This window comes from Cervus elaphus, chromosome 15, assembly GCF_910594005.1.
Source record: "Cervus elaphus chromosome 15, mCerEla1.1, whole genome shotgun sequence".
In the NCBI taxonomy this organism is placed as follows: domain Eukaryota; kingdom Metazoa; phylum Chordata; class Mammalia; order Artiodactyla; family Cervidae; genus Cervus; species Cervus elaphus.
Window position 1 is genome coordinate 33237050 of NC_057829.1, and position 27998 is coordinate 33265047.

The 27998-nt window shown below is 43.6% G+C and overlaps 1 protein-coding gene across 1 annotated transcript in view; it reads right to left on the reverse strand.

The window, feature by feature from the left end:
* Window positions 1-27998, reverse strand: part of POLR3A (RNA polymerase III subunit A) — a 47295-nt gene that overhangs the window by 6255 nt on the left and 13042 nt on the right. The window contains exons 9-24 of the mRNA XM_043926100.1: window positions 27843-27946; window positions 26899-27040; window positions 24763-24903; window positions 23700-23769; window positions 23214-23341; window positions 22916-23054; window positions 21004-21168; window positions 16138-16310; window positions 14076-14187; window positions 12941-13059; window positions 11173-11310; window positions 9189-9359; window positions 8148-8261; window positions 3800-3886; window positions 3630-3712; window positions 772-942 (exon numbers count right to left, since the gene is read on the reverse strand). Coding sequence (XP_043782035.1) covers window positions 772-942; window positions 3630-3712; window positions 3800-3886; window positions 8148-8261; window positions 9189-9359; window positions 11173-11310; window positions 12941-13059; window positions 14076-14187; window positions 16138-16310; window positions 21004-21168; window positions 22916-23054; window positions 23214-23341; window positions 23700-23769; window positions 24763-24903; window positions 26899-27040; window positions 27843-27946 — 2057 coding nt within the window. The remainder of the gene's footprint in view (window positions 1-771; window positions 943-3629; window positions 3713-3799; window positions 3887-8147; window positions 8262-9188; window positions 9360-11172; window positions 11311-12940; window positions 13060-14075; window positions 14188-16137; window positions 16311-21003; window positions 21169-22915; window positions 23055-23213; window positions 23342-23699; window positions 23770-24762; window positions 24904-26898; window positions 27041-27842; window positions 27947-27998) is intronic.

Here is a 27998-nt window from a genome sequence, read left to right on the forward strand (position 1 = left end):
ACAGGTTTGTATACTATGGCATGCGCAGTGACAAAATCATGTCACTTATAGCTTACCCCACTCCACCCCCACAACCTCCCCTCCAGGACACCTCCAGCTCCTCCAGCTACTAGCTAGTAGCTTCCACCCTTGCCATCCTGGATGGCATCCCCTGAACACACACTCCTTGGTGATCTGACTCACTTAGAGGCGGCAGGCAGAGCTCCTGCCACCCTGGACATGGACAGGTGCTGTTCCAGAACCAAGTATGGCGTTCTCTCCTTTAATGCTGTATTGTCATTTCGTTACATTCAGATCATAGGTAAGACATGATTTTGTCACTGAATGCGCTATAAAATATTTTTATCTTTCCTAGTTTCAGGTCACCTACAAATTCTATCATGAAATCACCAAGGGGGCGGGATTTGGGCTGGGGGAGTGTTGTCACAGAATATGGCCCCAAGTCGAGTCACAGACACATCATCAGGACCAGTGAAGCTGGGAATAATAACCTCAGATGGATGACGTCTACAATGACACATGGTTCCAATTTTTCCAGGCATTTTTTTAGGTTTCTCTCATGTGACTTGTGGTCACAAAGAACCATTGCTTCAGTTTTGACTCTCTCCAGTTTGGACATTTTGTCTTGGGTTAACACTAGCACGTGTTGCTCCAGAGTCTGAGGTACTGTCTGCTAGCATCTGTCACACACCCACTCGTGACAAGAGAAACGTTGTTTCTCCAGGACATGACAGACGAGTGTGAGGAAAAGAGGGAGATGGATGAGGGCACCTGATGGCCTTGGAGGCGTTGATGATCTCTTTGATGCGGGGCACGCCCAGGGTGATGTTCATGGAGGCCACGCCTGCGAAGTGGAAAGTCTTCAGGGTCATCTGGGTGCCTGGCTCACCAATGCTCTGAGCACAGAGTGCACCCACCGCGGAACCTGGCTCCATCTGTGCCCTGAAACAAGAAAGGATGAAATGTACAGTTGATAATGATACAGTATCTTTTCTCCACACCCTCTCCAGCATTTATTGCTTGTAGACTTTTGGATAGCAGCCATCCTGACTGGCGTGTAATGGTACCTCATTGTGGTTTTGATTTGCATTTCTCTAATAATGAGTGATGTTGAGCATCTTTTCATGTGTTTGTTAGCCATCTGTATGTCTTCTTTGGAGAAATGTCTGTTTAGTTCTTTGGCCCATTTTTTGATTGGGTCATTTATTTTTCTGGAATTGAGCTGCAGGAGTTGCTTGTATATTTTTGAGATTAATCCTTTGTCTGTTTCTTCATTTGCTATTATTTTCTCCCAATCTGAGGGCTGTCTTTTCACCTTACTTATAGTTTCCTTTGTAGTGCAAAAGCTTTTAAGTTTCATTAGGTCCCATTTGTTTAGTTTTGCTTTTATTTCCAATATTCTGGGAGGTGGGTCATAGAGGATCTTGCTGTGATTTATGTCGGAGAGTGTTTTGCCTATGTTCTCCTCTAGGAGTTTTATAGTTTCTGGTCTTACATTTAGATCTTTAATCCATTTTGAGTTTATTTTTGTGCATGGTGTTAGAAAGTGTTCTAGTTTCATTCTTTTACAAGTGGTTGACCAGTTTTCCCAGCACCACTTGTTAAAGAGGTTGTCTTTTTTCCATTGTATATCCTTGCCTCCTTTGTCAAAGATAAGGTGTCCATAGGTTCGTGGATTTATCTCTGGGCTTTCTATTCTGTTCCATTGATCTATATTTCTGTCTTTACTGTTGGTGGGAATGCAAACTAGTACAGCCGCTATGGAAAACAGTGTGGAGATTTCTTAAAAAACTGGAAATAGAACTGCCATATGACCCAGCAATACCACTTCTGGGCATACACACTGAGGAAACCAGATCTGAAAGAGACACGTGCACCCCAATGTTCATCGCAGCACTGTTTATAATAGCCAGGACATGGAAGCAACCTAGATGCCCATCAGCAGATCAATGGATAAGGAAGCTGTGGTACATATACACCATGGAATATTACTCAGCCGTTAAAAAGAATTCATTTGAACCAGTCCTAATGAGATAGATGAAACTGGAGCCCCTTATACAGAGTGAAGTAAGCCAGAAAGATAAAGAACATTACAGCATACTAACACATATATATGGAATTTAGAAAGATGGTAATGATAACCCTATACGCAAAACAGAAAAAGAGACACAGAAACACAGAACAGACTTTTGAACTCTGTGGGAGAATGTGAGGGTGGGATATTTCAAAAGAACAGCATGTATACTATCTATGGTGAAACAGATCACCAGCCCAGTGGGATGCATGAGACAAGTGCTCGGGCCTGGTGCACTGGGAAGACCCAGAGGAATCGGGTGGAGAGGGAGGTGGGAGGGGGGATCGGGATGGGGAATACGTGTAAATCTATGGCTGATTCATATCAATGTATGACAAAACCCATTGAAATGTTGTGAAGTAATTAGCCTCCAACTAATAAAAAAAAAAAAGAAAAGAAAAAAAAAAAAAGTACATAGTACTAAAAAAAAAAAAAAAAATGATACAGTATCTTTGTATGGTGGCAGATGGTAACCAGATGTACCATGGTGATCTTTCTGCAATATATACAAATATTGAATTGCTATGTTTGCACCTGAAACTTGCATAATGCTGTAGGTCAACTATCTGTTGTTTGTTTAGTTGGCCAAATTGTGTCCGACTCTTTGCGATCCCATGGACTGCAGCACACCAGGCTCCCCTTTCCATGGAATTTTCCCAAGCAAGAATACTGAATGGGTGGCCATTTCCTTCTTGAGGGGATCTTCTTGACCCAGGGACTGAACCCGAGTCTCCTGCTTGGCAGGAGGATTCTTTACGACTAAGCCACCTGGGAAGCCCCTACTCCATAATACAATTAAACAAAAGAGATGCAATTATCTTATATAAAGCCCATTTAAATATACCCATTTTATATACTTTTACATATAGGTCAACTATACCTCAATTAAAAGACAAAACCAGGGAATTCCCTGGCACTCCAGTGATTAGGACTTTGTACTTTCACTGTTGGGACCAGGTTCAACCCCTGGTCAGAGAACTAAAATCCTGCAAGCCTTGTGCCGTGGCCAAAAACAAAAAGAAAAAACTAAAACCCCAAAACTGCTGGGGAGGTTTCTGATTATCTCCTTTCAACAGAAAAAATACGTATGCCATCAGGGTCAGGAAAGAATTGGCAAGGACCCGGGTTGGGCTTATGGCAGAGGAAGAAATGGACACAGAGCAGTTACAGGTACAGATGAGGGGGAGTCATGCTCAGAGGGGTCCAACGATGACAGTGAACACTGTGTGGCTACTTGTGGTCAGCGTGGGATGACTGGAGAAGACCTAAGAGCTCTGCTCACACATGGTACTGCAGGTGGACAAAGCAGCCAGCCCTTGCCAAATATATTGGTAGTTTCCCTATGAAAAGACAATGCTTGGAAATTTCTTTGCGCTTCTTTGCAAAGCACTCAGCCTGTCTACCCACTGGAGCCCAAGAGAGGAGGTGACAGAACCTGCTCAAGGATGGCAGTTGGTAAGTGATGTGGGCACAGGATTCTGTTTCCTAGGGAAACAGGAAGGGTGCAAGAGACCCACTGGACTGCCCGGCAGCCTGAGACATTTAGCATCCTCACCTCATGTACTTGTCCCTACATGTCTCCAGAAACTTCTCTATTTGGGTTGGGGTGATCCGGTCCAACTGGTACAGCACACGGGGCTAGAGGAACAAAAGCCAAGTTCAGGGTCAGGGCCGGCAGCATGGTGAACCCTCTGCATCTCCTGACCCACTGGGGAGGGCCACTACCTCTGTTGTGCCATTGTCGTTGATGCCGTATTTATCTCTGGTCTTCTTGATCTTCTCAGAAACCTCCTTGATAAACTTTTTTATCTCCTGAAAGATTACACAACAAACATCAGATATATGTTTCTCAGTGATTTGCACAACATGATTTGTTTTTTAGTAAACTTGGTAATGTGATGAATCCTTCCTACTTTAGTGGTGGCTAAATAAGATACTATACGTGGATACGGTTCTATTACGAAATGTTTTTCCAAGGAACACACCACATTACCCATACCCTGGACACATTGTTCATCCGTTAAAGTGTTTCTCAGGTCTTTTTACTCTGATGATGCTTCCTATGAATCTGCAGTGCTAACCCAGCACATAGGATGACCCTTTCCATCTGCCACCTTCTCCCCTGCTCTCCTGGAACCCCTTGCTGCCCACGTTCATGCAGCCCAGAGTAAGTACTGTTGTACCACTTGTACTTCTAAGGCTGATAAATTTTTGAGGGGTTCTTCTGAAGTTGTTCTGCTCAACTTAAATACTACAAAGCTTGGCTTTGTAGACGCTATGCACATTTCAAGCACATGCCTTCAGCTTGCCTTCATTTCAAAGGAAACACTCCCAGGTCCCACCTCTATCTCTGACCCTCACCTCTGCCTCACTCCCCTGTCTCAGGCTCCCTTCCCACACAAAGTCAGAACTTTGTAAGGCCTCCAGGAAATCACCCTCAAAGCTGGAAATGAAATATCAGCCTATCTGTTGCTCCCGCTGTATTTTAAGAATAGAGCTCTAAGCCCTGGGATAATGATAAAATAGAGCAAGAAAGAAGGTGAAGAGAATTACATTGTATGGAAGATCCATAGGGCATGGCTAGAAATGACAGGCCCAAGTTTTCTGGTAACTAGTCTGAGGGGAAAACCCATATGCTTTATAATTTGGTATGTGTCTGTGAAGTAAACCCAGCCTTGTGGTTGCTCCTAGAACCAGGATCAGCCAGCATCTCCTTTTGAGGAGTTCTCACAGAGGGTGTGGTGTGTTTAATGGACCACACACATCCATGTCCTGTTGCCAGCACACACCACGCACCGTGGGCTGACTCCTAGAGCACCTCTCAGGTGAGCTGAGGACGCATGCAATCTAGTAGCTGCATCCTTCAGAGAAAGCGCATCTGCTGCTCTGGTTTCACCCAGGGGTGTTTCTGACAGTAAGGGAAAGGGTGGATAGACTAGCTTCCTCTCAGTGACCCTCAGGGAAATATGATTTCCCTCAATAATTCTGGGGGGCACTCTGGCCAAGCGCAGGCATCCAGGTGCTTTGTGCGGCTGGCTGAGATCGGATCCACACATCCGGACAGACCCCTGGGCAGGCCCAAGGGCGGACAACTGTTGTGATGGCTACAAAGCCTCACTAGGTCTTGTTTCTCAAGTGAGGATAACCACAGCAGAAGACCAGCATGCCTGCCCAGTGTCTACTCAATCTATATCACAGCTGAAAATATCTGAAGTTTCGTCTGAAACAAATGTTTCAAAGGGCAGACTGGACCAGAAGCCCACTTTCGCAAAAATAAAATTCTATAAGGCATTTACAGATATTGTGAGACTTAACTAGCCAGGTTTTGTCCTAACATTGCAAAAATAAATCTCTCTAGCCTACCATAGACTAGTGAGCAATTTCTAGTTACTATCTTTTCTGAAAGCAAAACACGAGAACTTCTGGGGTCCACACGGTCTATGTCCACAAACTCTTCTTAGTCACTTGCTGCCCTGCGTGGTGCCCTGTAGGGCGGCAGGACACTGGCTCCATCATTCTAGAGCTCAGGCCATTTGGGCTGAATAAGGTCATGGCTTGGCCAAGGGAATAGGCCCCTCTACAAAGTCAAATGTTTCTGCACAGTCTACACTCAGGGGAGGGGTTTTCTGCAAAGTCGTCTTGGCCCGCTGGACACTTCACACTGGCTCCCAGGAGCCCAGGTGATCGGGGGGCTATAAGGGTGGACTCCAACACACCTGGGCTGTCCCTTGTTCACGAACACAGGCTTCCCATGACTGTCCTTGTTGGTCAACTCCCCTCTCCAACACAGAGTGGAAGGTTACCAAGCCACTCAGCCATCATTCTATGCAGAAAGACTTTTCTTTAAGAAAGAACTTAAACTAACGTAAAAGAACTTGAATATTCTCAAAAGACTCTTTTTAAAGGGAGACTCCACAGGCTTACTTGTTAATTACAGGTAAGAGGCCACATTTTTCAGATATAGTTGTTACAAATCAGAGGTAGAACTTAGAGCTGGAGAGGGTAGGGGAACAACCTCCCCTGGGGTGGCTCTGCCTTCAAGTGGGATCCTCATCAGCAATAAAACCCGCTGCCACCTAGTTTCTCTTCTGTATCATTCAGTATTAAGAGCGTCCTTCAATGGGTGAGCCTACTTATCTAGCTGTGGTTGTGTCCTTTAAGGCGAGCCTCTGAAAGCCCTCCTGACCCACATGTTGCCATTTGCCTGCCAGGTGTTCAAGGCTGCCCCACCTGTTGGCACAGGGAAACTGGGGCCAGAACCCAAGGCCAAGCCGATCCAGGGGATTTTCATCTGTTAAGGAAGTCCGTACATACGAGCAGTCAACAGCACACACCTCACACCATTTCCCAGTTCGGGTGCTGCAAAGGACAGCTTTTAGCTGCCACCCATGTGGACATGCTTCTGGCAGCAGCTTTGCTAAAAGGAATGAGTTCCCTCACCCAAGAGTTATGGCAGATATTCTGGAAGTTAGATTAAAAGGAAAAAAGCTCCCTTTTTGGAAGGGGAAACTGAGATAAGCCACTAAGAACTCGGCAGGATTAACTCATGCATACCAAGGGAACTCAGAACACGGCAACCGGCAGGCTGTTAATCACACGGCTGACCAGCAGCTAACGCTCACACTCAGCCCGCAGCGTGTGTGTGAGCCTGGCTGTCGGCTTCTGGCAGGGCTAGGGCTCAGCGTCACCCAGGAGCTCTCTCTGCCTCCCCAGCTCTGACACTACAGTCAGATGACGTTTTCTCAGCTCAGATGAATCTGTTCTGGTTGGCAAGTTTTGGAATCCCTCGGCAACCCTGAGCTCAGACTGAGTGACTGGAGGGTGAGGACATGTTCAGTCACCTCTGCGGCCCTGGATCTGTGGGGTGTGCGACAGATGGGGACGGGACGGATGAACAAGTGCTCACTGAACCCACAAATGCTGCTGGTCAGGGGACCACTGTCAAACCACATCTGAGGCAAGAAAGGGCCTGGGCCAAGTGATGAAGGGGAAGCCCTGCCGGCCGCACTGGGCCCGCTCGGCAGTGCCTGGGGCTGGCAGACCGCTGGGGCGCAGCACAGCCATGCCCCCTGCTCGGCAGCCACAGCGTGGAAGCACGTTACCTCGTTGTATTTCTCATAGCCTGTCTCAGTTAAGGTCTTTGAGGAGAAACAGAAACATAAATAAGTGAATATAGTCATGGAGAAAAACCAAATCCCACCTCTCATTTGTTACTTAAAAAAACAAAATTGTGAAGCAACAAAAACAAAATGAAGGCACTCAGCTTAGCTAGGCTCTTAATTTTAAATGTATTAAAATCTGGAAGAGTCTCTTTTTCACCTTTTGTATCTTACCATGTCAAAGAGTGAAGAGCTGTTAACTAAAATATCCTTACTTAAGTGTCTTACTGTTTTTACTTTTTATATACTTCAAGGGATATATTTGGTGCTATATTTGAATCACCAATCAGTATACGCAGGGAACCATGTACTGACTCCTGTATTCCTTTGCTTTTGATGATAACCACGATTATCAATAAAAAGGAGAAGGTCTGTAAAATGCAAACTAAAAAACTAAGAGGATGTCAAGTAACAGGTCCCTGGAAGAAAAAGGAAGAATGACTACATTTCTAAGCCATATTGTGAAAAGAAAAAAAGCAATTTAAAATAATGATGGTATTAAATAAACACTACTGCATCATTTATTGTATAAAACACAATAAATGGCATTAAAACAATGCTCTATTACAAATTACTGGGTTTCAGAACTACTGAGGGAGGAGTTGGCCCACAGGATGAAAAACTGGGTGGCAGGGGGCAATAGGGACAGGGTTAAAAAAAAACACCAAAACAGTTCTCTTAACTAGAGCACTTATCTTCTACCAGAGAAACACTTGTGCAAAAGACAAACTAAAAAAGACATGAGATAAATTCTTTATGTGGACTGCTGAGATCCTCCTGCCTGGGCCACTCTTAAATCTTCTAACAAGAAACACTTACATAAACACCCCCAGCTTATACACTTCATTGTCGGCACCTGGGGAATGATTCCTTGGTGACGGCCAAGTCAGGGGCACAGCCCCCGCAGAGCTCACCTGCAGGAAGCTGTCCTGGCAGCAGAGAAACTCGTTCTTCTTCATGATGGACTCGGCGCTGAGGAGCAGCTCGTTCTTACTGAGAGCAGGCTCGCTCCGGCACGGGAAGACTGCCTCGAGTATCGAAAGAGAACAGTGTGATTTGGAGGGGGGCAGGGGGCAGTATTCAGTGAAGGAGTTTATAAGAGACAAAACAACCTCACCCAGAGTGAGCTTTCAGCAACCTGTGAAGTTTTTGTTTTTTAAAACGCATTGTAGACTCTATCTTTAATACGAAGGTGAAAACAGCATAAACTGATACTCCACCTTACATAACGGCTTGTGGGCTATTCAGTGGGTTTGGGTCATTCCTTCCCAACCTTCACCCCACCCCAGATCTGCCCTAAAACCATAAACTGCTGTTATGAAAAAAAAAAAAAAAAAAAAAATTCAAGTGTGAAAATACTTCTCCACCCCCAAGCTCATGGGTTTTCCCTCAAAGTTTTAGTGTTTACACTGCACCCTACCCTGTGGACAGACCATTCCATGTTTGACCTGTCCTCCACAGATGGCCTGTGTCTGCTATAAACAATGCTGGAAGAACATTCTTGGCACATTTAGATCATTTCTGTAGGGCAAATTCCTATAAGTGAAATTTAAGTATTGCTCAAGGGCACCCAGATTTAAATTCAGATCAACACTGTCCAGCTACCTCTCAAAAATCTTGCTCTAAATTATATCCCCCGTTAAAAGTATGCGAAACAGGCCTGCTTCTCCACACCCATGACTTTCACACGGTCTCTATCACACTTTACTAGACACTGGTAAGAAGACAAAGCCCTCTTCCACTGGCACTGGTTTACTACCAATAACTAGACTTTGCAACTGAGAAACTCTCTTTCCTTAATACCTGGGGAAAATTATGCAAAGTGAATACAAAAGACAAACACTATCTCAGTGGTTGGGTAGACATGACAGCATTAACTGTGTGCTATGCCAAAGGCACATCCATTCTAAAGAAATATCCTTGAAAACGCTCACAGATATAATGCTTAATCTTACTTTGATGTTGTCCAGAACCCTTTTAAACTCTAAGGGCTCATCTTTCCCCTCCATGGCTGCAGGATCTAAGCCGTCTCCCCCGTAAATGAACTGGATGATATCGCCCGTAGAGCTGCGGACTGTCAGGTCATACTGTGAGCAAAGATCTTCTAGGGACTTGACGAGCCTTCTCTGAATGAAGAGGAGGAAAGGAGATGAAAGTTCAGGTGTTTTGAGAGCACTAGTCACGTGTACGAAGGTTGATATTTACAACTGAGTTTCAAGGCTACCAGTGCTTTTAATCACATAAAAACATTAGAAATCCCTTAGAGTCCCTGACCTCAAGAACGGCCCCACAAGTGCCTCACTAGCCTGTGCAGTGGGATTTAGAATATGCTCCACACTCCACTGTGTTTTAGAATACATACAATTCTAAAGGACTCTGCAAACACTGTTTTCCTAGGCTGCTCTGCCTTCCCTCTCTGTCTCCCTAAGGTTTAAATTAAAGCAATTGCTTTGCATTTCTAAACACAAATTAATCTGGGACCCCTGTGGACTTCAATATGAATTACAGAGGATCTGGTGCAGGCTCTCTTCTGGGACCGACGGGTAAGAAGAGAGAACAGGACTGGTGTTGTGTTTGAACCAGCAGGCAGCAGCCATTTCTCAAATCTGCTTAGGGAGAGCCTTCCACCAGCAGAACCCTCCAGCCAGCGGGGTGAAGGCGTTCAATGAGTTAAAGGGAAAGAAATCTTCCTCCAGGCAACTTCAAAACAAAAATCCCTCATGCCAGAAGTAATTTGTTCTAGGTTAACAAGCCACTCTGGGAAAGTCATACTCTCGACTTCAGAAAGGTAAAGGACAAAAAATAAAGTCAATAGACATTTGGGTAAGAGTGTTAAAAGCATTTCACAGTCTGTTAGGTTTCTGACAAAAGCACACTCTGAAGCTAAAGGGTGATTTCCCATTAAAAGATGATTAAAAGGGAAGCACTATCAGTAATGCTCCACGGGAGACAGACGAGAGGTTATGGAAACAGGTGGGTACTGACTCGAGTCCATTTTGCTCTCATCAACCTTGTGTATTCTGGCTTACTCATTCACATCTCTGGTTTATCACTCCTGGTTTCCCTGCTTGCCAAGGGCTGTGCTTCTCAGTCCGTGGTGGGGAGAAAAGGGACACAAAACCACAGCAATTCATGGCCTAGCAACTTGGAGTGTTAACCTCAGCATGTATTGTAAGCAGATAAAATCATCAAAAAAAAAAAGAAAACCAAAACCAACGGCAAAACAAAAACCAAAAACAGAATGTGGATTATGGAGTACAAGGTAGAAATGAGAATTAGAGGCTGGAGAGAGATCTTTTGTTTGTGGTCTTATGGAAGCACAAGGTAGGATGTGTTTTCACCCCTCTGCTGTCTAGGATGTACCTCTGTGGCAGTCTCAGAAACACAGGCATAAAAAGCATGTAGCTCAGCCCTGTCCCCGAAGACTACTCTCTTACAACCATATACACAATGGAGAACGAGGCAGCCCTCCAAGTGCCCAAGCCCTCCTGCAGGCAGTGGAACAGGTTCTCTGAGTCCCTGAGAGTGACATCAATGATGGATTACATAAACGGCGGCACGGTGAGCACGGCCCTCTCGATGTGTGATCAGGAGGTGGGTATTGTCACCCGATCTCCGTGTATTAGGAAGTAGTGGCTCAGTGAGAAGACGTGCCGGGGACTTCTGGTCCATGTTCTCCTCCAGCAGGGCTTTGGTACATCTGGTTCCAGCCTGGTCTGTACCACTTGAAGGAGACACTGATTTTGAACTTTTTGTTTTTTGAACATCTTACTTTTTTGTGTTGTTTATTTTTAGGACATCTACATCTCTCAGTTTTTCCTTTTAAATGCCAAGACTTAATAAATCAGAAGTCAGGTACAAAAGAAGCAAACACTCAGCAGTCAAGATCTGCAGACCTGTCCGGCTTCATTGCTAATGGCCTGTATTTCTTCAGGTTACCTGCATATATCCTGTTTCAGCTGTCTTCACGGCCGTGTCAACCAGACCTTCCCGGCCAGCCATCGTGTGGAAGAAAAACTCGGTTGGTGTCAAACCGGAATAAAAGCTATTAGCCACAAAGCCTTTGGCAGCTGGGAGCTAAAGAGAGGTAGGAAAAAAAATAAATAAAAATCTAACCAAAAAAGTTTAAGGTCCACAATTCCAAGACCCATTCAAATCAGAAAACACCTCACGTTTAGACTATAAATACCTGGCCAATGCACTCCCATGTTTTATGCCCTTTCCTAAAGAAGAAATAATTTAGTTCAAACCATCCTTACCAGAGACAAGGAGAGTGAGGTCCCAGCCAGGGCTGGTGCTCGTGCCAGTGGCAGCCAGGTGGCTCAGGAGAGGGACACCGAAGCTTGGGCTGCTACTCCTAGAGCAGGCAGGCGGTCACGGGTCTCAGTTTAGCGGGCACCTGGGCCTTCTCCGGGGCAACGACTACCCCCAAGATACCTGCCTGCAGGCCGGACCTGTCCACCTTCAAAACATAGCTGTGTGCTGCTACAGTTTATGGGGATTCATTTTTGGGCTGTTGAAAATATCCTAAAATTTAGATTATGATGATGATCACACAACTCGGTGAATATACTAAGCTGCTGAACTCTACACTTTAAATGGGTGAATATTAAGGAAAAAAAAAACAACTGTAAAAAAACAAAAAAACCCACATATAAAAAACACCCTATGAAATGCCAAATGGCCTTTGATGTAGACAGGTTTGTGTTCCTTGGAGGACAATTCGGATGAATAGGCTAAAATCCTCTTGCCCCCATTTCACTTAAGGGGCAGCTGGCATACTCAAAGGCACTTCTAGGCAAGTACCATCTACCCCAAAGTCTGGCACTAGATGTCCTTGGAATCTCTTTTAAATTGGTCAGGCTTTGACTCCGAGCCATATAAGCACAGTCAGGTACCACTCCAGTGACTTGCTGGCTGCCTGACCTCTAACAAATTCTGATCTTGGGCAGAAAGCCCAAGTTGTTCCTGGGGCCACCTGATACAGTGTCTGTCAATTTCAGTACAGCAGTCCCATCGCCCCAGGCGGGGCTGGCCATAAGTCCTACAGCTCCTCAGGCCAGGAGGAGCTGGGGCATCTGTGTTTTAGTGTGAATAACAGTTGACTCCATCTAGAATTACTAAGTGACCAAATCAGCTCTAAGTTCCTCAACTGTTCATTTAATAGCTATCTACCCCAGAATCTCAGAAAACACCAATATAGGCCTGTCTATCTCACTCTGCTGACACTAGTGCCCAGACCAAGAGGGCCAATGGAACTCAGAAGTCATTTACAGGCAGTTTAGGAATTCCAAAGGGAACCTGGAATTTCCTGGTTGTTTCACTGTGGCTCACATGTTCACTGTTTAAAAATCTTTATACTTTTATGTAAGTGCTCCCTAAAATAAGCATACAGATTGAATGCACACAAATGATAACAACACATTCAGATTACTTAAGGTAAAGTTGGATGGGAAACTGACATCCTCCTCCTTAGAAGAGAAAATATACAAAAGGGCACTGGTCCAAGTTTTACAACTCCGAGTTTCATGAGGCTCCTTCTACAGGACTCAATCAAGTTATTCCTACAGAGGGAATAATCCTGAATGGTTCCCACTCTCTATACCAGCTCTAGGAGTCGCCTAATTGGCAGCCTCAGAGTTTCGGTCACTCTTTTGTGCTGCTGTAGGTTGTCCTTCAAAGTTGTATCTGATCCACTCCTGCTTACCTTTGAGTGTTTTTCAAAGTGAGGCAGGGACCTGTTTTCAAAGCCATCTGGCACTCGAGAGCCACTGATAGCTTGCTGTCCCACACAGGCAATCATCTGTGATATGTTAATGAAGGAACCTAGGGAAGCAGGTCAGAAATGGAACATTCATTTACCAAAATCACAGTAACTGAAGCACAAGCAGATGTGTTGGTAAAACAGGAATACAACATGGTACAGCCCCCATCCTCAACAAGTTCATACTCTAGGGACAGTGAAGGACAGAACCGGAACAGCAAGGACAGAGCTGCCAGTAACACAAGGAAGGCCAGGCAGGGCTAGAGCCCGGGGCGGATGAGCACCGTGGGGCTGGAGGAGAGACTTCCAGGGGAGTATTCAAGAAGGCAGCATCAACCAGCTGGACTCCTGGAGAAGATTAGGACTACCACACAGAGAACGTGGGGGAGGAGTTCCAAAGTGGGTCAGAAAGTGGGAAGCAGAGACCCAGGATAGGACTGTGGGGTGTGCACCAGGAGTAGGCGGGAGACTATGTGGTGAACGACAGCAAGGCTAAAGAGACTGGACTTTATTCTGTCAGAAATTTATGAAAACAGGAAGTCTGCAAAGCTCAGGGTTCTGAATTTGAGTGCAGTATCATGAAACCTAATACTTTCAGGTCCTGGCTAACTATAAAATTTAAGTGTATTTAATTATCATCAAACGTATTATTTTAAAAATCCCTGGCTCTTCTTTCTTTCTTCAAAAAATAAGACCAAGTTTACTCAAAGCACCCTCAAACTCAGAAATCCACACACATGATAAACAAGTTTCTCCAATGGAGTTAGACATTCTAAAAATGCAAATAACCGTCTCCTTCTCTAAGCATTATTTGAAAAAGATACACCCTTATAAACAAAAGGCCTGAAGCTCTTTTTTTTTTTGGGGCAGTGGAGGGGGGGTTGCTGCGTAGCTTGTGGGATCTTAGTTCCCTGAGCAGGGATTGAACCTAGGTCTGGGCAGTGAAAGCACTGAGTCCCAACCCCTAGACGAACAACCAGGGGATTCTAGGCCTGATGTCCTGACGCACATTTTCCAGAGCACCACCAGCCAGCCTGCAGGGAATGCAGTGACAGCAGCAGCCAGAGGAGGCGCTCACCTTTGGAACCACACAGCGCCATGGTGAGGGGGCTATTGCTCTTGTCCAGCTCCCGGAGGCAGGCGCTACCTGCGTGGTCACGGATCACGGACAGCTCCTTCAGGATCAAAGCCTGGCGGGAGAGAGAGGTGCACGGTGCCTACGTGATTACCGACGTTCAACGTGACATTTAAGAGAATGTGAAGAATTCGAGCGAGATGTCAGATTTCCAGCAGATAAAAGGTTTCAGACCTTAGAAGACCAAGATGTCCTATCTCCACAGACTGACATTTTCCAGGTGTTAAGTCACTTCAGTTGTGTCCTACTCTTAGCGGCCCCATGGACTGTAGCCTACCAGGTTCCTCTGGCCATGGGATTCTCCAGGGAAGAATACTGGAGGGGGTTGCCATGCCTTTCTCCAGGGGATCTTCCTCACCCAGGGATAGAACTCACATCTCTTATGTCTCCTGAATTGGCAGGCAGATTCTTTACCACTAGTGCCACCTGGGAAGTCCCAGTGTGTGTAATCAGTGTGTAAGAAAAAAATGGTTAGTAACAAAACCTCGGAAAAACATTTAAATGGCCAATGAGGTAGAATATATGTAGCTTTGTGTATATAACCTACGTAGCAGTGTCTCTGTATATATATTATATACATTACTGCATATACACATGCTGGTGTATACTGTGTATACACATGTATAACATTTTGCACTTTATATGACATTATGTAATACGTACTAAAACCGAGTGGCGTGTGCTGTTTGTAAAATTTGTCTCTGCTAAGCACACACTTGAATTCCCACCAGCTGGGCATGTGATTAGGCGACTCAACAGGAATACTCTAGTCCATGAGCTCATCTAGATTGCCATCCCTCAACCCACAACCTATGATGCTCAATCAGCTAGGAATCATGCTTCCGCTAAAGAGGAGTGCAGCTGAGGCCTCAAGTAATCTTCTAGGTGAGAAACACCTCAAAAAAAAGAAACACCTCATTTTTCTCTCTTTCTGTTTTTAAGACTTATATTAAGAATGAGCTAATTGTGAACACCTCACACAACTCTGCTTTCTTTTTGCTTTAAAAAGTTCATCAGAAAATTTCTTATTGGGGTTTCCCTGGTGGCTCAGTGGTAAAGAATCTGCCTGCCAATGCAGAAAGACATGGGTTTGATCCCTGGTCTGGGAAGACCCCACATGCCTCGGAGCAACTAAGCCTGTGTGCCACCACTACTAAGCCTGTGCCAGCGAGCCCAGGAGCTGCAACTACTGAGTCATTGTGCGGCAATTACTGAAGCCTGCGTGCCCTGGAGCCCCATGCTCTGCAATAAGAGAAGCCACTGCAATGGGAAGCTAGTGCACCACAGTGAAGAGCAGCCCTCGCTCACTGCAACTAGAGAAAGCCCACACGCAACAACCAAGACCCAGTGCAACCAAAAGATATACGAATAAAATTTAAAAAAATTTTTTCTTATTTTTCAAAAATCCTTTCTTCCCTACTTAGTTGAGTTAAAGCTCTGAGCGCCAGGCTACTTGGAGGCAGAAGAGAGTCAGACAGGGCCCTGGTGCAGCCAGACTGTGAAGGCAGGCTGCTTTAGAGAACATGCGGGACTCTGGCCATTCTGACTCTGACACCTGCAGATCCAGTTCTCAGCTAACTTAGCTCCAGACTGGAACGGGACTGGAACGTGCAACAGACTGGACTGTGACTCTCAAACATGAATTCACCATGTCTCTTTCAAAGACCATCCTTTCAAAGCTGTGGTATCAGTCTGCTCCCAGGATGCTGGTAATAGGGCAAAAGCACTGAAGTACTAGGGACAGAAGGGGCCCAGGTGTGACGATGGAACAAGAGCAGCCCCATGTGGCCAAATGAACAGATAACTGTTCACTACCTGGAACACGAAAGCTGGAAGGGATGGAGCAGATTTCATGGGAGGCCCTCCCATCATTAAAACACACAGGAGCTGCACAGCTCAGAGACGGGCTAAAGCCACGGCCTTTCTTCTCCACTCACCTCTGTCGCTTCTCTTCAGGGCCTACAATGCCACTGGCAGCTAAGCTGACCCAGAGAGCCAGACTCACCTCCAGAGTCTCCTCGGCGGTGCAGCCGGGCTGCTGCTGCAGCTTGCCTGTGTTCAGGGCTTCGATATACTCATCGCATTTTTTGTAGCCAGCATTCAGCAACTCATACTTGGCCTTCAGCAGCCCTTGGCCAGGTGTGACGTCACCAATCCCGATTGAGAATCCACGGTTAGCTGCAGAAGGGTTGGCGGGGAGAGCCGGAAGAGAGAACCATTGATGTTAGTCAACCTGTTATGCAGAAACAAGTCTATACCTTCAGAGAACTTGCTGCAAGCCAGTTAAACAAAAACTTACTGTACCGGTCCCTAGGTTGTTACACAAAGATGACTAAGACTCACTAACTCCTCTCAGAGAGCTCACAACCTGGTATGGAGCACAGGGAGGTCCCAACTATATTACAAAGCAGACAGCACTGAACAGGAAAGAGAGACTGAGAGCCAGCTGTAGAAAGTGGGCTACCAGACGGCTGGCGCTCAGCATCCCAGACACCTCTCTGCTCCAATTCTTTTTTTCAGAAATCGTTCCAAAATAGAGGCTAAGAAACAAATGTGAACTCTACATTTGATGGAACTATATGCCATCAGTAATCCTAACCCTATGTGAACTCTACATTTGATGGAACTATATGCCATCAGTAGTCCTAACCCTAACACCTGTAACAAGTGGGCAGGTGAGGGGCAACTGGATTAACAGGGTGGGGAAGGGGATGCTGAAAAGTGGCTGTGGAATGGAGGGCCACTGAGTCTGAAAGTCTCAGAAACAAATCCTCAGGTTCTGTTGGAGGTTACGTATGAGCTGCAAATGGGGAAACCCGGGTGGAAAGTTTGTACAGGTACATCTTTTTTTACTGTGCTTCATAGATAGTGTTTCTTTAAAAATAGGTTTGGGGCAACCCTGTATTTGAACAAGTCTAAAAGCACAATTTTTCCAATGGTATTTGCTCACTTTGTGTCTCTATGTTGAATTTCAGTAATTCTCGCGGTATTTTAAATGCTTTCATTACTATATTTTTATGATGCTCTGTGCTATTATTATTATGACTCACTGAAGGCTCAAATGATTAGCATTTTTCAGAAATAAAGTCTTTTTTTTATTAAGGTGTGTACATGTAAGACACTAAGATCATTGTATCCGATCCCATCACTTCATGGCAAATAGATGGGGAAAAAGTGACAGATTTTACTTTCTTGGATGCAAAATCACTGTGGATAGCGACTACAGCCATGAAATTAAGACACCTGCTCCTTGGAAGAAAAGCTATGACAAACCTAGACCTCTGCTATTAAAAAGCAGAGACATCACTTTGCTGACAAATGCCTGTATAATCAAAACTATGGTTTTTCTAGTAGTCATGTATGGATGTGAGTGTTGGATCATAAAAAAGGCTGAGCACTGAAGAATTGATGCCTTCGAACTGGTGTTGGAGAAGACTCCTTAGAGTCCGGTGGACTGCAAAGAGATCAAACCAGTCAATGCTAAAGGAAATCAACCCTGAACATACTAACGCTGAAGCTCCAATACTTCGGCCACCTGATATGAAGAGCTGACTCATTGGAAAAGACCCTGATGCTGAGAAAAACTGAAAGCAAAAGAAGAGGGTGGCAGAGGATGAGATGGTTAGATAGTATCACTGATTCAATGGACAAGAATCTGAGCAAACTCTGGGAAACACAAGGAAACCTGGTGTGTGTGCTGCAGTTTATGAGTCACAAAGAGTCAGACACAGCTTAGTCACTGAACAACATGTGAACACACAATACTATTGCACACTTAATAAGACTACAGTATAGTACAAACAAGTTTTTATGCACTGGGAAGCCAAAACATTCATATGAGTTGCTTGATTATTATACATGCTTCATCATGGTGGTCTAGAACCAAACCTGCAATGTCTCTGAGGTCCGTCTATAAAAAAAGAGGCATCAGGCCCTTCCCTCTGTGGGAAACAGAGTCCTATAGAAGAAGTATTTGAGCATCAAGAATAGGAAGTCCTTCTACCATAAAATTACTACAGCTAATCAATGAATACAATAATGTTGCAGGATATAAAATTAACACACAGAAATCCCTTGCATTCCTATATGCTAACAATGAGAAAACAGAAAGAGAAATTAAGGAAACAATACCATTCACCATTGCAACAAAAAGAATAAAACACTTAGGAGTATATCTACCTAAAGAAACAAAAGACCTATACATAGAAAACTATAAAACACTGATGAAAGAAATCAAAGAGGACACAAACAGATGGAGAAACATACCGTGTTCATGGATTGGAAGAATCAATATTCTCAAAATGGCTATTCTACCCAAAGCAATCTACAGATTCAATGCAATCCCTATCAAGCTACCAACCGTTTTTTTTTAAATAGAACTAGAACAAATAATTTCACAATTTGTATGGAAATACAAAAAACCTCGAATAGCCAAAGCAACCTTGAGAAAGAAGAATGGAACTGGAGGAATCAACCTGCCTGACTTCAGGCTCTACTACAAAGCCACAGTCATCAAGACAGTACGGTACTGGCACAAAGACAGAAATATAGATCAATGGAACAGAATAGAAAGCCCAGAGATAAATCCACGAACCTATGGACACCTTATCTTCGACAAAGGAGGCAAGGATATACAATGGAAAAAAGATAATCTCTTTAACAAGAGGTGCTGGGAGAACTGGTCAACCACTTATAAAAGAATGAAACTAGAACACCATACACAAAAATAAACTCAAAATGGATTAAAGATCTAAATCTCAGACCAGAAACTATAAAACTCTTAGAGGAGAATATTGGCAAAACATTCTCCAACATATATCACAGCAGGATCCTCTATGACCCACCTCCCAGAATATTGGAAATAAAAGCAAAAATAAACAAACAGGACCTAATTAAATTTAAAAGCTTTTGCACAACAAAGGAAACTATAAGCAAGGTGAAAAGACAGCCCTCAGATTGGGAGAAAATAAGAGCAAATGAAGAAACAGACAAAGGATTAATTTCAAAAATATACAAGCAACTCCTGCAGCTCAATTCCAGAAAAATAAACGACCCAATCAAAAAATGGGCCAAAGATCTAAACAGACATTTCTCCAAAGAAGACATACAGATGGCTAACAAACACATGAAAAGATGCTCAACATCACTCATTATTAGAGAAATGCAAATCAAAACCACAATGAGGTACCATTACACGCCAGTCAAGATGGCTGCTATCCAAAAGTCTACAAGCAATAAATGCTGGAGAGGGTGTGGAGAAAAGGGAACCCTCTTACACTGTTGGTGGGAATGCAAACTAGTACAGCCACTGTGGAGAACAGTGTGGAGATTCCTTAAAAAACTGGAAATAGAACTGCCATAAGACCCAGCAATCCCACTCCTGGGCATACACACCGAGGAAACCAGATCTGAAAGAGACACATGCACCCCAATGTTCATCGCAGCACTGTTTATAATAGCCAGGACATGGAAGCAACCTAGATGCCTATCAGCAGACGGATGGATAAGGAAGCTGTGGTACATATACACAATGGAATATTACTCAGCCATTAAAAAGAATTCATTTGAATCAGTTCTAATGAGATGGATGAAACTGGAGCCCATTATACAGAGTGAAGTAAGCCAGAAAGATAAAGACCAATACAGTATACTAACGCATATACATGGAATTTATTGTAAAGTAATTAGCCTCTAACTAATAAAAATAAATGAAAAAATAAAAAAAGAATAGGAAGTCTTAAAAAGAGAAGAAAGAAAAGAAGGAAACAAAGAGAAAAGAACTACTGGCAAATAAGAACAATGGCTGGAAATTAAATATATGATACTGGAAAAAAAAAAACACAGAAGCAGTGTTAAAAAGAAAACTGAATCCAGAAACAAATAAATGGACAACAGGGAAAAAGAGAAAATTAGAGAATCACTCCAAGAACTCTACCAGACAATTAACAGAAATTCCAAAAAGCAAGAAGACAGAAAATAAAAGAGAGGCTATGATCAGAAAAAGTACAAGAAAACTTCCAGAGCTGAAGGACACATGTTGCAGATTGAGAGAGCTTGCAGAGTGCTCAGCACAATGGATGATAAACTTCCCGAGGCTGTGTCACTGTGAACTTTCAGAATGCCAGAAACAAAGAGGATTCTTAAAGCTTCCAGAATAAAAAGACAATTCAGGATGAACAAGGTCCTAAAGTACAGCTCAGGGAGTTATATTCAATATCCTGTAAAAAACTACAATGGAAAAGAATATTTAAAAAAAAAGAATGCATATATGTATATAACTGGGTAAACTAAACTGGATTACCCAAAAACTAAAAAAAGTTGGGAATAAGAAGGGAAATACATTTTACAGCAACCCTGAAAGAACAGAGTAGAGTAATACCTTCAAAATTCTCAGGGAAAATAACATTCAGTCTATAATTCTACACTCAGCCAAAAAGTCAAGTATAAGAGTAGACTAAAGATACTCTGGGGCATGCAAAGAAAATCTCCTGGCCTAGTGTACAAGGACAGTAGGGAAATACTGAGTCAGCAGATAGGGCTGAACTGTGGAAGAACCAGAGGGTGACAGTTTTGTACAGCCTACCCTGGAAGCAGCCCATGAAGGCCCTTTATGTAACAACTCATGTATCTCATGGGCATTAGGGAGCTACTGTAGCTTTTGAGAAGAGAACTGAAAAGCAAATTCGAATCTGCAGTCAAATTGGTCAGCATCAGGTTTATTTCATTAAGAAAAGCATAAATGGTTTAGCCTGGAACAAGTATCCTTTTCTTTGTGTTTGTATGTGTTTGGGGCAGGGGGATGAAATAGTAAAAGAACCCCCTAAAACATCAATAACCTATAGCAATAAAACAAGGACGCTAAGATACTCACACAAGTAGACGGGAGCCAGCCTGGCAAGCCGTGACATCGCGTCGGCAGCTTCATTCTGCCCCCAGTCTCGCAGCAAAATGTAAAAAATGTTGTTCTTGGATCCTGACCCCAGTGTTCCTTTGTCCATGCTGCCACTCATCAGCTCGCTGTTCTGGATTGTGACATCTGGAAGGAAAAAGATTATGGACTCACACAAATGATTATCTGTTACTTTGTCTCATTCCAAAATGAATTTAAGGCAGTTGAGAAAATTTGTTTTTTTAAGTTAGAGCAGAGCAAATAGAAATGCTGTCTAAAAAATTTCTTTTTGAGGGGGGAAAAGGATAAATCTAGGAACTTTTGAAAAGCAGGGAAGATCTAGTTTGTTACCCTATAGCCCTGACTCTGAAAGGTATTAGTTGACTCTCATTGTCTTTATCTGTGATCCGTGGATGACAGTATCAAGCTCTTGCCATCTTTATGTCATGGCATGGGATGTTTTGAGCACCAATTCAATGATGTACAACAAAGTGTTGTTTATAAAGCACTTTGTTATTCACTAAGACAGAGAAAACTAGCAGTGGCACCATCGTAAAAAGCCTAAACGACAAAATGAAATTTGTATCTAGAAACAAAAACACAATATAAAACAAGAAGCCAAAATACATTAAAGACAGGGAGTACATTTATGAAAGAATGGTTGTAAACCTGGGGTGGGGGGGAAGAAAAAAATTCAAAATATTTATTCATCATGAGACAGCAGAGAATCCTTGACCTTCAGAGAGTCTTTGTGGCTGAGTTGTCACTACAGAGGGCTGCAGATCCACCTCTCGCCACAAAGCCTGGCTAGCAAAGGCCACTCTAAATCAGTGCTACTCAAAGCAGTCTGCTGGGGAAGCTCCTGTTACCAGCCTGGGACCCAGAAAGTAAATGCTGCTTGAATGGCATAGGTCTGGGGAACACACACTCTTGGGCTGAATCAGTCTAGGGGACTCAGAGGACTCATATTTAAATGTTCTCACTGTTACACCTGGGGCTTCCCAGGTGGTGTTAGTGGTAAAGAGCTTGCCTGCCAATGCAGGAGACTACAGCCGCAGGTTCAGTCCCTGGGTCAGGAAGACCCCTTGGAGAAGGAAATGGCAACCCACTCCAGTATTCTTGCCAGGAGAATCCCATGGACAGGGGAGCCTGGTGGGGTACAGTCCATAGGGTCGCAAAGAGTCAGACATGACTGAATGACTTAGCGCAACACAGCACTGTTACACCTGATCTACATGTGATCAAAACATCCACTGACCAGGTGAGGCAGGTAAAAAAAATTAGCCTTTTCAGTAATAGTTTTTAGTCATGTACGTTGCTCATGTGTGTTCGACTCTTGGCGACCCAATGAACCATAGCCCATGGGCTCCTCTGGCCATGGGATTTTCCAGGCAACAATACTGAGTGGGTTGCCATTTCTTCCTCCTGGAGATCTTTCTGACCCAGAAATTCAACCCATTTCCTGCGTCTCCTGCATTGGCAAGCAGATTCTTTACCACTGAGCCACTTGGGAAACCCACTTACTTATACTTTTAGACAATGAACACATTTTTGGACATAAAATAATAAATTATAAGTCGTAAATAATGAGACCCTTATACAGCAAAACACATACACACAAAAACCAACAACAGAAAAAGAAGAAAAGAATTTGCATTAATTGGCAAAAACAAGTCACCTGAGACAAAACATGTGGAGAAGAACATTCTAACCGCTGGGTTGGTCATGTATCCACATGACCTCTACCTTCTGGAGAAACACCAGCTGCATTTCCCTGAAGAACAAACTTCCTGCCTAAGGCCTTAGAGAAACACAGGATTTACTGGCAAGGCGAAGGGAACTGGTGGCCACTTGCCTTCCTGAGCCCTGGCCCCAACCTGCTGCTTTCACTCACAGGAGTCATTGACACAGAGGTCCTCTCCTCTGCCGCAGTACTGCTTGCCCTTGGTTCGGAGGTTGGCCCTCACTGGATTGTCATCGCTGGGTCTGAGGATGACGCTGAAGATCTGCTTTCCCGTCCACAGGGTGACAGGCTGGAGGAGGAGAGGAGCCAGAGCATCAGCGGGCCGAGCCTGGTCTCACCTGCCCTTCACACCAACGAGGCAAGATGGTACAGCGGTCACAGGCCCACTCGGCACCAGCGGGGGTACACAGACCACCGGTGCACCCGTACAGACACAGTCACAACAAACCTTTAGTATTGTGGGGGGTGGGAGACGAACTCTAATTTTCTCATCCTTGCCCACCAGTATTGAAGCGATGATCTGACAAGCTTTGGCTCGGTCAAAGAAAGTGTCCTTAAGAGTGAGGAGATAGGCACCTGAGGATGTTAAGAAAGAACACAAAATGAAGGAAAGGAGTGAAATTGTGAGAAAAATCACAAGGTTTCAACTTTAAAAATAAAGATGGACTATTACTAAAAGAGTGAGGTAAAACACAGCTGCTTCTTGGTTTTCTCTTCCAACGAGAATCCACGCTCCACAAGGAAAGGGACTTTGTTTTACTCGTTGCCATATCCCCAGCATTGGAAAAATAAAAAATATTTCCTGTATGGTTTATTAACACAATCACACTCACAAACAACAGAATTAAACAGCTTTTCAAGTGGTCATGTGAATGTGTAAATGAGAATCCTGGTGTTCCAAAGTCTCTTTCCAAGTAAATTCCACAAAACCCACCTGTCAGAAAATCCTGAATAGCAGCAATTAGTGGTTCTCCATTTCTTGGTGTTACAAGGTTTGCTTTAGTCTGAAGGAAAAAGGAACACAGTAAGTTAGCCATGTTTGGATGCATGATGTGGCCCCAAAAATCTTCACCACAAACACTCTTAATGGTTATGGATAAATGAAGAATAGCAGGAAGGTGAGGCTGTGAACCAGAAGCTGGGGGTTGGTTCTTATTGCAGCTTTGTCACTAACATCTAGTGCCTTCATCTGTCAAGGGGAGAGGGAAAAAATACCAGCAAGATTGACCTCAGAGGTCCCTACATTTAAATACTGTGTGTAATTGTTCTGGGTTGTTATAAAGAACTCTTTAGGTAAAAGACTTTAGTGTAATTATAAACGCTCTTCTCCAAAGAAAATTTCCTTCTATGAATGATGAGTAGCACTGTGTTATCTTTGAAGTCAATCAATTCCACACTATGTAATTACAATAACGGCAGAACGGTCAAGTTTCTCTTGGTTGAGACACTAAGTTCCAACAACAGCATTTATTAATCATCAAAATGTAACGAGTACCTACACGGGCAAAATTGGGCGCTAGTTGTTCACTGCCTAAGTACCCAATTTAAAGAAGGTTCTGCACATCAAGATGCATCTGCTTGGGAACTCGCTGGCGGCCCAGCGGTTAGCACCCTGTGCTTTCACTGCTGAGGGTGTGGGTTCAATCCCTGGTCAGGGAACTAAGTTCCTGTAAGCAGCTGCTTGGCACAGCCAAAAGGGGTAAAAAAAAAGGTGCATCTGCTCAAATCCTTTATCTGAAGTATAATGGACCATGATATCCAACAGTCAAGTTTCTGACACACCCCTGTCTTACCTTTTTATAACTGGTGCTCATGTGTATATATTCTCCTAGGAGCCCACATGACAGGTCAGAAGATACCCAGTCCACTCAACTCCACACCTATGAGAGAAACTAACTCCCTTACATACTATGGGGTATTTTCAAATAAGACTTGTTTCCCTTCTCCTCCTTTTAAGGAGCTTTTTCTCAGGAGTTGGGCTGTACCACCCTACATACCCCCATGAGAACAAGGGCTTCTGCTTTAGCTTCTTCTGTTTGAGGAAGATGAAGGTTCATTTCATCTCCATCAAAATCTGCATTGTAGGGTGTACAGACACACTCATTAAATCTGAAAGTCCGGTGGGGCTTGACCCTGGCCTGTGGAATACAAAACAAAGCAAATCAGGAAAAGGATATAAGTCATTTATTCAAAAGCTTCTTAGACGCATTATTTTAAAAAAAAAAGGCTTCCTGCCTTTTTTTGTAAATGTAAAGAACTGGACACTTTACATTAAGGAAGAAAATTCCTAGTATGTTCTGGTATGGATGAGGTCATTAGTTCAGTTCAGTCGCTAAGTTGTGTCCGACTCTTTGCAACCCCATGGACTACAGCACGCCAGGCTTCCCTGTCCATCACCAACTCCTGGAGCTTACTCAAACTCATGTCCACTGAATCAGTGACACCGTCCAACTACCTCATCCTCTTTTTCTGCCTTCAATCTTTCCCAGCATCAGGGTCTTTTCCAATGAGTTAGTTCTTTGCATCAGGTGGCCAAAGTAATGGAGCTTCAGCTTCAGCATCAGTCCCTCCAATGAATATTCAGGACTGATTTCCTTTAGGATAGACTGGTTTGACCTCCTTGCAGGCCCAGGGATTCTCAAGAGTATTTGATAAGGAACTTTGCAAGGCAGGCACCTCGCCGAGGCATCTGACTCCCTCACCTTCTTACCACGGCTAAGATAGCCAGCCAGCCAGCGTGCACCTCCTGAAATATGGCAAGAGGACGTAGCCGGCACCACCTATAAGTTATTACTGCCAAAAAGTTGAATTTGAATCTGATTATGCTTTGAGAGCTTATTTCCAGTTTACAGGAAAACAATGACACATGAAGGAACCCTTACTGCCACACACGGGCAGACAAAAAAAACCGTGCAGCATTCTTCAGGACAAATGACCTGGTTTTTTCAAACATGACAGTGAAATTAAGAGGAGGAGGGAGGACTGTACTAGATTAATAGGGGCTTAAGACATATATCAATTAAATGTGTAAATTTTAGATCTCACTTTGAACAAACTAGCTGCAAAAAGATTTTTGAGACACGTGGGGCAATCTGACCATGGACGGGTACCAGACAATACCAAGGAATGACTTCATTCTGGTGAGGTGTGATAATGGCACTGTAGCTATGTGTGTTTTGCAGAAGAAAGCTGAATACACATGGAAAAAAAGACATGGCATCTGGTTTCATCAAAGGAAAAAGGGAGAGAGAAAACCAGTGTGGCAAAATCTTGAAAATTACTGAATATAAAGGATGTGAATATGTGAGTTCATCACAGTACTCTTTCTACTTTTGTATATATTCAAAAGTTTTCAAATAAAAATATTCCTATGTTAAATGGGCCAAGTTTCCAGAAAGGGAAGGCTTTTGTTCACCTTCTAGAGCTCCATAATCATAAAGTATATCTTTGGTATTTCTGCCATTGAGCAAAAAGATTGATGTAATGTTTCCATAAGCTACTTGAAAAAAAAATCAATCTAGAAAAACACTACCTTAGGAGCCTGTTTAAACACTACCTTGGGAGCCTGTTTGCAAATGCTCAGGGATTTAATGGTTTTTCATATAGGAGAATTTATGAATATTTAACAAATTGAAGTTGCATCTTGTTTCCATTTGAAATCTCCAGAAAAGGAAACTGCTGTTGTTGCAAAGTAAACTGCTCCAAAAAATATGTGTTCAGGTCTTAGTTGGAGGACAACTGCAAAGAAAAATCCTGTAAGCATTTTAGTTCCTTAGTTAATATGCTGTTTTAAATCAAGTCAATTTTCTGCCATGTCTATTTTACATAATTTTGTGCACACACAGATATGCATCTATGTTGTTTGCAAGTGAAATCACAGTAGTCACTTTCATACTAATTTTCAATTAGTTCCTGTTTCACTGTTGTGTGAATAGTATGTTATAAATATTAAAAACATTTAAGGGAAGCTTGAAATTGAAGAGTTTCACTCAAACTAAAATGGAGAAGAGGAAAACCAAAAGTTATGAAAATTTGACATTACTGGCAATTTAAATTTCAGATGTCTGGAGTTTTGGCGTGGCACACACAGCAAAGTTCCACCCAGTAGATATAAACACCAGTCTCCTGCTCACCAGGTGTGCCATGATGCTCAATTTGTGCAGCGAGGGCTGCCGGTTGAACAGGACCACGTCTCCATCTATGAGGTGCCTCTCCACAATGTCCCCGAACTTGAGCTCCTGGGCCATCTTTTCTCTGTTTCCGTATTTCAGAAACCTTAACATACAATCATGGACATAACCTGTGAGAACAAAGCTTCCTCAGCAAGTTTCTCCCTCTTCATAGCAAGATGAGGTCGCTAAAATGACCACATTTCACTGAATTTAAGGTGCCTCCCTCCACTGTCAATTAAACTGCCGTAACAGTCAAACTGTTTTCGTAACTTTATATTTTGGCCACACCAAGTGGCCTGTTCCTAGTTCCCCGAACAGGAATTAAACCCTGGCCCCTGGGAATCAAAGTGCCAAGCCCTAACCAAAGGACCACCAGGGAAGTACCTAAACTACAACAAATTGATTGTAGGACACCTCTTAATTTCAGAAATGTCCAACGATGATAAAAAAGTATGTCTTAGAGTCACAGAAACTGAGTAATAAACTGGCTTCTCACACAGGGCCCTGGTGATGTTTGAATTTCATGAGATGAAAAGCACTGGTGATCAGCTCATGTCACTGTGAAAAGCCAGAGCCGGCAAAATGTGTGCCTCCTGGGTTATGAGTGCACTGAGGCAACCCCAGAGCATCCAGGGGACCCAGAAAATGATCTGCTTTCATATCCCAATGCGCTATATCTACCTAAACATTAAATGACAGAGAATAAGTGAACACTGTGCATACATCCAAAGAACCAGCGGAGGAAACAAAAAAGCACTGAGGCTAACTGCAATTAAAACAGGTGTTTTCCACATGTTAAAATATCATGGTAATTTACTTTGGACTGCATTCTGTGGCTGAGTATGGCGATAGTGAACTTGGTCACGAGGAGATAACTACATCCAACCACATTGTGAAAGCATTACCTTTTCATCTGCGTGTGTCTCTGCTGAATGAAATTGGCTCCTGGGTGAACTTCAGGGCCATTTCGAACCAGTTTCCTCAAAAAGTTGATGTTTGCTTTGTTTACCTGGAGGACCACAATGTAAGAGAATGAGGCACTGTTAGGTTTCGATGCGCTG